This window comes from Salvelinus namaycush, chromosome 17 (assembly GCF_016432855.1).
Source record: "Salvelinus namaycush isolate Seneca chromosome 17, SaNama_1.0, whole genome shotgun sequence".
NCBI lineage: Eukaryota > Metazoa > Chordata > Actinopteri > Salmoniformes > Salmonidae > Salvelinus > Salvelinus namaycush.
In genome coordinates, this window is record NC_052323.1 from 11,326,449 (window position 1) to 11,336,995 (window position 10,547).

Consider the following 10,547-nt stretch of genomic DNA (forward strand, 5'->3'; position numbering starts at 1 on the left):
AGCCATCTCTCAGTGTCTAAGAAGATCATTACAACCACAGCTAAACTTTAAGAGTTTAGTCTACGTGCTACAGTTTCCCCCCGGGTGCGCATGCACGCACGGTAATCTGCCAGGTGCTGTGGATCCTTAGCTGTTCCTCTGATTGGTTTAGGATCCTGTTTAAACCCCATTCAAACTCCCGCTCTGCTCCCTCCTCTTTGTCACCGCGCCACACGCTGGAGAGATGTGCAGAACAGCCGTCGGTGCCAGTCCTCCACGCAACTGGATTTTTGTTCACCGGGAGCTCAGTGGAGGGCTCGTTATTAATATTAGATAGGGTTTCTTTTTCATTGTCAGCGTTGCTAACAGAATTATGAGACTAGTTCATTGCTACGGGGGCTCTCGATTAGTTGTATGTCTTTAATGCATGATATTCGTTTATAGAAGCCTCTACAGAGCGGATGAGAATCATCATGAATTGGCGGGTATCTCTGCTTGTCCTTTCGGCGATGTGTGCGCTTTGTCTCGGCACCATCCCCGGTAAGTACAGGAACTGGAACAACTGCATGTCTTGTATGATAAGTAGGGTGAGTTCTAAACGTTTTGGGCTTGCGAGGGATAGCCTATATGGAACTGAAAAGTGCACTAGGTTAGGATGGAAATAAAGGTTCCTCTATCCAAGTCACGGGAGGAAAAGCATAACACATCTGGCCTTACATCCAAGTTACGATATGACCTTCCTCAAGATTCCAATTAGTCATATTCCATCTGACAAACTGGAAGCATTACCTGCGCGCCTGTTTCTCCAAGCAACCAGGATCAATCTCCGGAGGACGCTCGCGCGGGTCTGGTTCAGTTTCTGCTGACAGACAGAACCGGTCGACGGAAGCAGTGACAGACACGGTGTCAGGTGACAGTGTCTGTCTCCCCTTCTGTTCTCTTTCTGAAACTAACGGTCATAATATCTGGTGAATTATTGAAGGGCAATTTCCATTTGTCAGTAACACCCCAAGGCTTTTCGTAAACGATTGGTATATATGTGTGAAGGTTATGTTGAAGATGGCAATATCTAAGTAGAGGGTTGCATTTTATTTCTAATGTAATACAGTTTTGATTCCTGGAAGGAAATGATGTTAAGGCTGACAGAATGGGAGCCAGAGGGTAAATCCACTCTAGCTGCAGGTTATTGGTCACATGCACACATACACACCCACACATTTTAAACACTTTATTTTAATCCACCAATCATATTTTACAAAAAAAGGATCCAACTGTTTCAAAGGTCCCTGTATGCATGGCCCTCAAGGGTACAGCGAGCACCTCCCTCTCCAAACAGCTAGGCTGCCCACGACAGCTGAAACAGAGCGGAACCTAGCCAATTGCTTTGCCCTAGTTTTTGTCAGGCCCTGCAATCTGGAGGCCACGGTCAAGCCTGTGGCCGAGACTGCCGAATATCAGCGCCACCAGCTTGCACCTACACCGAGGCTGTCCAAGCGTGCAAAGCATACAGAAAGCGAGGGAGGGATAAACAGAGACCACAAAAAACACATCCTTCCAGCTACACACTCATCTCTCCTGGAGGAGTTTCAGAGGAGTTTTAAGTCCTTTGAGAGTCAGCCACAGGCTGCCGTGTTGCAGTGTCTGTGTCCCTCTAGCCTTCTGTCTGGCTCTCTGCTCCACCCCCTCCACTCCAACTCCTGTGTCATTGTTCAGCTGTTTGTTCATACTCCAATTCGTAGTACTCAACCCCTTCTCATGCAGGCCCAGTTAACACCATCTACATGCTAAACTAAAATTAGACAACTTCTGTCTGTGATGCTTAAACATTTTATATTAGAAATAATTGTTTAATTGACATTGAGCTTTCTCTCTTCTCTCAGCCCATTTAAACTCTCTTTTCCCCTTTCTCTCTCTCCCTCCCTTCCTCTCCCATCCCCAGGTGAGTATGGCTCTCTGGCTGAGATGGAGGATCTCCTGTTAAGGAACCTGTTCCAGGGGTACCAGCGCTGGGTCCGGCCCATCCAGCACGCCAACGACACGGTCACAGTACGCTTCGGACTCAAGATCTCACAGCTGGTGGACGTGGTGAGGATACCGTATGCATGCACAGGCACGAACGCACACATGCTAAACACACACGCACACAGTGGCGAAAGACCTTGCCATGTAAACAAACAGTAAAAGACATGGACGTTTCAAAATATCTTGTCTGAATGGCTTGAGCCATGTAGTTCTTGTAATTCTGACCCTGTCCATGTTGCTCAAACAAGTAATGCTGAAAGAAAGGAATCCTATAAACCACAGTGGAACAACTCCACTCCTGAGCTGACTAAGGTCCTGAAATAAAGCTGGTGGCCTCAGTGGAACTTCTATCTAGCTTTTTCTCTCCTTTTATGGAACTCTCAGAACACGCTCTTTTCCAACAGAGCTTTCATTTCAGGGCCTGCTTTGATAAGGTGAGGTGGTTTAGCTGTTCTGTCAAAGAACACAAGCAGCCAATAGAACAGTCCCAATACATATTCCCTGTTCTCTCTCTTTCTGAGGGGAGATGCCTGTGGCATGTATGTGATTGTTTCAACTCAAAAAGCGTGGCTGTAAATACTAACTGATATCATACCAAAGAGAGAGAGAATGAGAATGAAAGAATATAGGAAAAGAGATGGGGGGAGGGGTGGAGGAAAGAGAGCTGAAGAACAGGAAAAGGGGATAGGAAGAGATAGATCCTGGAAGATAGAAGTGAATCACAGGAGAAAGCGATAGATGGAGAGAGAAGTGCTCTGCTTCAGGCTGATAAGTGGTGCCAGTGTTGCTAGCCGTCTGTCCTGTATTAGGTTACAGTTCACCTCTGGACTATGTAAACTAAAATCTTCCCTGTCATGTTGTCTTGCACCAAATGATCCTAAAGGAAACTCTGAAATGGAAAGATAGAATATTCACATGGAAATCTGTCGCCAATTGGATGGAAACATATAGCTATAGAGGCCCTAAAGACTCTGGCAAATACGCTAGTCCAGTGTCACTTTGATCATGGTTCACTAGCAGACCCAAACATCTAAAGAATAAGCCAACCTTGTAAGAATTGAACTTAAACTCCCCCCTCATACTCATCTGGAGGTTGAGGTTTATTTTTGTCTCAGGAACTTATTTCCATTGTGGTCCCTATGTTTTCCGTAAGTACATACAGTTGAAGTCGTAATTTTACATACACTTAGGTTGGAGTCATTAAAACTCGTTTTTCAACAACTCCACCCATTTCTTGTTAACAAACTATAGTTTTGGCAATTTGGTTAGGACATCTACTTTGTGCATGACAAAAGTAATTTTTCCAACAATTGTTTACAGACTGATTATTTCACTTATAATTCACTGTATCACAATTCCAGTGGGTCAGAAGTTTACATACACTAAGTTGACTGTGCCTTTAAACAGCTTGGAAAATTCCAGAAAATTACGTCATGGCTTTAGAAGCTTCTGATAGGCTAATTGACATAATTTGAGTCAATTGGAGGTGTACCTGTGGATGTATTTCAAGGCCTAGCTTCAAACTCAGTGCCTCTTTGCTTGACATCATGGGAAAATCAAAAGAAATCAGCCAAGACCTAAGAAAAAATAATTGTAGACCTCCACAAGTCTAGTTCATCCATGGGATGAATTTCCAAACGCCTGAAGGTACTACGTTCATCTGTACAAACAATAGTACGCAAGTATAAACACCATGGGACCACGCAGCCGTCATACCGCTCAGGAAGGAGACACGTTCTGTCTCCTAGAAATGAATGTACTTTGGTGCGAAAAGTGCAAATCAATCCCAGAACAACAGCAAAGGACCTTGTGAAGATGCTGGAGGAAACGGGTACAAAAGTATTTATATCCACAGTAAAACGAGTCCTATATCAACATAACCTGAAAGGGCGCTCTGCAAGGAAGAAGCCACTGCTCCAAAACCACCATAAAGCCAGACTACGGTTTGCAACTGCACATGGGGACAAAGATCGTACTTTTTGGAGAAATGTCCTCTGGTCTGATGAAACAAAAATAGAACTTTTTGGCCATCGTTATGTTTGGAGGAAAAAGGGGGATGCTTGCAAGCCGAAGAACACCATGCCAACCGTGAAGCACGGGGGTGGCAGCATGTTGTGGGGGTGCTTTGCTGCAGGAGGGACTGTTGCACTTCACAAAATAGATGACATCATGAGGCAGAAAAATGATGTGGGTATATTGAAGCAACATCTCAAGACATCAGTCAGGAAGTTAAAGCTTGGTCGTAAATGGGTCTTCCAAATGGACAATGACCCCAAGCATACTTCCAAAGTTGTGGCAAAATGACTTAAGAACAACAAAGTGAAGGTATTGGCGTGGCCATCGCAAAGCCCTGACCTCAATCCTATAGAACATTTTGTGGGCAGAACTGAAAAAGCGTGTGCAAGCAAGGAGGCCTACAAACCTGACTCAGTTACACCAGCTCTGTCAGGAGGAATGGGCCAAAATTCACCCAACTTATTGTGGGAAGCTTGTGGAAGGTTACCCAAAACATTTGACCCAAGTTAAACAATTTTAAAGGCAATGCTACCAAATACTAATTGAGTGTATTGTAAACTTCTGACCCACCGGGATTGTGATGAACGAAATAAATAAAAGCTGGTATAAATAATTCTCTACTATTATTCTGACATTTCACATTCTTAAAATAAAGTGGTGATCCTAACTGACCTAAGACATGGAATTTTTACTAGGATTAAATGTCAGGAATTGTGAAACTGAGTATAAATGTATTTGGCTAAGGTGTATGAACTTCTGACTTCAACTGTATGTATGTATGTGTATATATATTGTTTGCAAACTGATATGTGACACGTATTAATGACAAAATAACAGGCAACAACAACAAAAGCAAAAAATGCGGGGCTCAAAACAGGTGGCGCTCTGCCCTGAACGACGGGTCGCCACTGCCCGCAATGGGGTCAGAGGCAGAGAATCCCAGTGGAGAGAGGGGAGCCGGCCAGGTAGAGACCGCAAGCAGCACTGCCTTGCTGTTCACCTTCGCACCCCTGGACCAGACTACACTCAATCATTGAACCTACTGGAGAGATGAGTCTTCAGTAAAGACTTAAAGGTCGATACCGAGTCTGCGTCTCTCACATGTATAGGCAGACCACTCCATAAAAATATATCTATAGGATAAAGCCCAACATTTTGTGGACCGTAGCGTACGACAGGACCAAATCAGAGAGCGAGAGAGAGGTAGGAGCAAGTCAATGTAATGCTTTGCAGGTTAGCAGTAAAATCTTAATCAGCCCTAGTCTTAACAGGAAGCCAGTGTAGAGAGGCTAGCACTGGAGTAATATGATAAAAATGTTGGGTTCTATTCAACATTCTAGCAGCCGTGTTTAGCACTAACTGAAATTGATTTTGTGCTTTATCCGGGCAGCCGGAGAGCAAAGCATTGTAGCATTCTAATCTAGACATGACAAAAGCATGGATTAGCTTTTCTGCATCATTTTTGGACAAAACGTTTCAGATTTTTGCAATGTTACGAAGATGGACGAAAGCTGCCTTTTGACATATTCTTGATCTGTTTGCCAAAAGTGAGGTCAGGGTCCAGAGAAACACCGAGGTCTTTCACAGTTTAATTTGAGACGACTGTACAACCATTAAGATGAATTTTCAGATCAACCAGATCTCTTTGTTTCTTGGGACCTAGACCTAGCATCCGTTTTGTATGAGTTTAAAAGTAAACAATTTTTCGCCGTTCACGTCCTTCATGTCTGAAACACAGGCTTCCAGGGTAAGTAATTTTGGGGCTTCACCATTTTTCATCAAAATGTACATGTGTGTGTCATTCACAAAGCAGTGAAAGTTGACATTGTGTTTCCGAATGACATCAAGAGGTAGAGTATATAGTGAAACCAATAGTGGAAACTTGAAGAACACCAAAACTTACATCCACAGAGACGAACTGATATCTTTCCGACAGATAAGATCTAAACCACGCAATAATTTGTCCGTGTAAACCAATTAGGGTTTCCAATCTCTCCAAAGAATGGTGATTGATGGTGTCAAAAACGGCACTAAGGTCTAGGAGTACGAGGACAGATTAATTAAAAGGTAATTTACACTCTTTACCCTCGCAACAGATTTTTCAAAATGGAATGGGTGATTTGATATAGGCTAATAGTAAAGAAAAAAAAAAAAAAATTACAAACTGATATGTGACATGTATTAATGCCAAAATAACAGGCAATGACAAAAACATTTGCAAAAAATGTGGGGCTCAAAACAGGTGGGGCTCTGCCCAGCTCTGCCCCTCCTGCCCTGAACGACGGGTCGCCACTGCCCGTAAGCTGCGCAACAGCTTTTTCCCCAAAAAATCTGTGAAGTGGGTGATTTGTAGGCCAATATTTTTTTTATTTTTTTGTTCCCCAGGTCAAGGTTTGTCTTTTTCAAGAGAGGCTTTAATGCTGCCACTTTTAGTGAGTTTGGTACACATCTGGAGTGTAGGGAGCCATTTATTATGTTCAACATAGGAGGGCCAAGCAAAGGAAGTAGCTCTTTCAGTAGTTTAGTTGGAATAGGGTCCAGTATGCAGCTGACTATTTTTGTGAATGTATCAAGAGATATAGGATTAAAAAACTTGAGTGTCTCCATTGATCCTAGGTCCTGGCAGTTCTGTGCAGACTCAGAACAACTGAGTTTTGGAGAAATACTCAGATTCAAAGAGGAGTCTGTAATTTTGCTTTCTAATGATCATAATCTTTTCATCTAAGAATTCATCACTGCAGAAGTAAAAGCCATCCTCTCTTGGGGAATGCTGCTTTTTAGTTAGCTTTGGGACAGTATCAAAAATAAATGTTGGATTGTTCTTATTCTCCTTATTAGGTTGGAAAAATAGGCTGATCGAGCAGCAGTGAGGGCTCTTCGATATTGCACGGTACTGTCGTTCCAAGTTAGTCAAGACTTCCAGTTTGGTGGAGAGGTTATGGACATAGTCAGTGTCCAGATTTCAGTTCCCATCTGAACAGTAGGCTACAGTTCCCTTGACGTGCCATAGGCCTACAGTATGTGAAGTCCCCATCTTGTGACTGTAGAATTGTGTATAGCGCCTCACAATCATCACACAACATAAACACTGCTATCCTCCTCTTTTACCACTTCACCAGATCTTTCTAAAACATTACTTTTCAGGCCCTTTATTTTCAACTCTCCATTACACAGATTCTTTTCTTAGTGATTTCAACTCTGACATTGTCCTTTTTGCCTCTGTGGATCGATGTCAACTTTTTATGCCCGTTTCCAAAAGCATTTGGCGATTGGCGTGTTGGCTATTTGGCGCCCGTACGGTTTGGCCCTAAAGCTTAGGCTTATGCACTAATACCAGACAGACTAAAATAATAAAGGCAAAACCTTCATGTAGCCTATAGATATAAATTGCACAAGAGTGATACATTTATAAATTGTTTAAGGCATAATCATGACATAATGTAAAAAGGAAATGGAACAGACAGCAAAATTTGATTCCATTTAAATGCCATACGATACACATTTCTAACCTGGATGTCTCCTCTCCTCTGCTCCACTCTACATGACCTCTTTCTCTCTCGCTCTCTCACATACACACAGGATGAGAAGAACCAGCTGATGACCACTAATGTGTGGCTGTGGCAGGTGAGGAGGAGAAGGGGGGGGGGGGGGGGGGGGTAATTGTAGCTTGTAAAAGAGGCATAGAAACTGTGTGGTCTACAGAAGAGGATAGATGGATAACAATCTGTGTTTTTCCCTCAACAGGAGTGGATAGATTATAAACTGCGATGGAACCCTGAGGACTATGGTGGGATCACATCGATCAGAGTTCCATCTGAGACTATCTGGCTGCCCGACATTGTGCTCTATGAGAAGTAAGCTCAATGATAATGTCACATGTTATAAAGGGTTCCATTTAGCATAATTTCTTCAGACAATACAGTGTAGCCTCCACCTATTTTTCACACTAATAGCCCACATTGATACTCTATATCCTTGTTTGTTTGATGTATTCCTAAAATATGTTTTAGACACACCCTAGAAAGCCAGTATGAGGGTTAACTCTCGGGCTACAATGAAAGGCGGCCAGTGTGTAGGGGAGAAATTATCTGAGTTCAAAAAGTACTCGTACTCAAAACCATGACGAATAATAACCCAAGGAGGCCGAGATGCAAAAATCATAGAAATAAATGAATCCATGCTCAACAGAATACAAAAAGTGGAAGTGCAAGGTGCTAGTAAAATACGTTTCAGACTTCTACACACTCTAACCATAATATTAAACCTAACCCTAATCTTACCCCCTGCCCTCCTCTCCTCTCCCAGTGCTGACGGGCGGTTCGAGGGCTCCCTGATGACCAAAGCCATCGTTAAGTCCAACGGTAGAATCACGTGGACCCCTCCGGCCAGCTACAAGTCAGCCTGCACTATGGACGTCACCTTCTTCCCCTTCGACAGACAAAACTGCTCCATGAAGTTTGGCTCCTGGACCTACGATGGTAACATGGTGGACATGATCCTGTTAGATGACTATGTAGACAGGAAGGACTTCTTCGACAACGGCGAGTGGGAGATCCTGAACGCCACGGGGGCCAGAGGAAACCGGCGGGACGGAATGTATTCCTTCCCCTTTATAACGTACTCGTTCATTCTGAAACGTCTCCCGCTGTTCTATACACTCTTTCTTATTATTCCGTGTCTCGGTCTGTCGTTCCTGACCGTGCTGGTGTTCTATCTTCCGTCGGATGAAGGGGAGAAGCTCTCTCTCTCCACCTCCGTCCTTGTGTCTCTCACTGTGTTCCTCCTGGTCATAGAAGAGATCATCCCATCTTCCTCCAAGGTCATCCCTCTCATCGGGGAGTACCTCCTCTTCATCATGATCTTCGTCACCCTCTCCATCATCGTCACGGTGTTTGTCATCAACGTGCACCACCGGTCCTCAGCCACCTACCACCCCATGTCACCCTGGGTTCGTTCCCTCTTCCTTCAGAGGCTACCTCGGATGCTGTGCATGCGGGGCCACACTGACCGGTACCACTACCCAGAGCTGGCGCTGGAGAGCCCTGAGCTGAATCCCCAGTCTGGGGGTCAGAGGAGCAGCGGGGCCCATGGACAGAGTCCTCTGGAGGGGAAGGAAGATGAGAGTCAAGCCTGGGTCACCATGCTGGAGAGAGCTACGTACTCTGTGCGTTACATCAGCTGCCATATACGCAAGGAACACTTTATCAGAGAGGTGGGTCACCATGCTATATGTTTTAATCAACATGATATGTAGTGTAATGCCATGTGTATAATGTTATACTAAGATGCTGAGTTTGTTCCCATTTTCCTGTTCTTCCCATTTTCAGGTGGTCCTGGACTGGAAGTTTGTGGCTCAGGTTCTGGACAGGATCTTCCTGTGGGCCTTCCTCACTGTGTCTGTCCTGGGGACCATCCTAATCTTCACCCCTGCCCTGCAGATATTCCTTAGTACCCCTCCCCAGTCGGGACCCAGCAACCCCCATTAACTCATCACCCCCTCAGTCCAGACCTAGCATCCCCCTCTAACTCAGCACCCAGTCCAGGCCCTCTACCCCTTCTGAATTCCACAAACTGAGGCCTGGACACCCTGCCAATAACTCAACCCTGACCCCCGGTCTGGATCTATAGCCCCCTCTATCTCCAGTTTCTCCTGAGCTTTTCAGCCAACTGGCTATAGTCAGCACAGCCAACCCCCTACTGTTGAGCTATGCCCTGCCTTCCCGTGCCACACCTTGAGTCAGAATTAGCACATCACCATGCTAGAGCAGTTCTGCTATAGATCCTTTACCCGTGTTTACATATTACATTGTCTTTATGACAGAGCTGACTCAATGTACAGAAGATGAATGACAAAGATAATTAGAAAGGTGTTCAAAATTTGTATCAAAGCCAGATAGTATGCACAGTGATGTAGCATTCTAAAGCACAAACATTGACTGAAATAATTTGAATTAGTGTAAAATGTACAATATATTCTCTGTAGTTACTGTAGGTACCAACAGCATACTTAGTTCTTCTCATTATACTCCTCAAAACCGTTATCGTCAGACCCAACTATTGTGATCTTAGTTAGTGTAACTTAGTTTGTCTGTGACTGGAATGGTAGCGGCATCCAGGCCGCTCTGATTGGACGATCAGTGTATTATTTGTGGTGATTCGGGGCGGCAGGTAGACTAGTGGTTAGAGCGAATCCCCGAGCTGGCAGTTAACCCACTGTTCCTAGGCCGTCATTAAAATAGGAATTTGTTCATAACTGACTTGCCTAATTAAATAAAAATAAATTATGGAGGGTCCTCAGTAGCTAGGAATTGTTTGTTCTGTTTTTTGTTCTGGGTGTTGTGACCTTTGACTTTTATTTCACTTGTTTGGACACTCCATCAACTAGTTAATTTAAATAAATTATTATTCAGGTACAATGACTATAGTCCCCCAAAAATTCCCCCGTCGATGTCCAGCCACTTTTGTGATTACTGTTAAGGAGTATGATGGGTAACACAGTGAATCAGACTCTACAAACCATCGTTTTGATG

The 10,547-nt window shown here is 44.0% G+C and overlaps 1 protein-coding gene across 1 annotated transcript; it reads left to right on the plus strand.

Moving 5' to 3' along the window:
- The first annotated feature begins 488 nt into the window (after window positions 1-488).
- Window positions 489-9,503, plus strand: LOC120061896 (neuronal acetylcholine receptor subunit non-alpha-3-like). Its single transcript, XM_039011673.1, has 6 exons — window positions 489-519; window positions 1,919-2,064; window positions 7,597-7,641; window positions 7,762-7,871; window positions 8,323-9,229; window positions 9,345-9,503. Exons 1-6 carry the CDS (start codon window positions 489-491, stop codon window positions 9,501-9,503), a joined length of 1,398 nt encoding a protein of 465 aa, XP_038867601.1.
- Window positions 9,504-10,547: the final 1,044 nt, after the last annotated feature.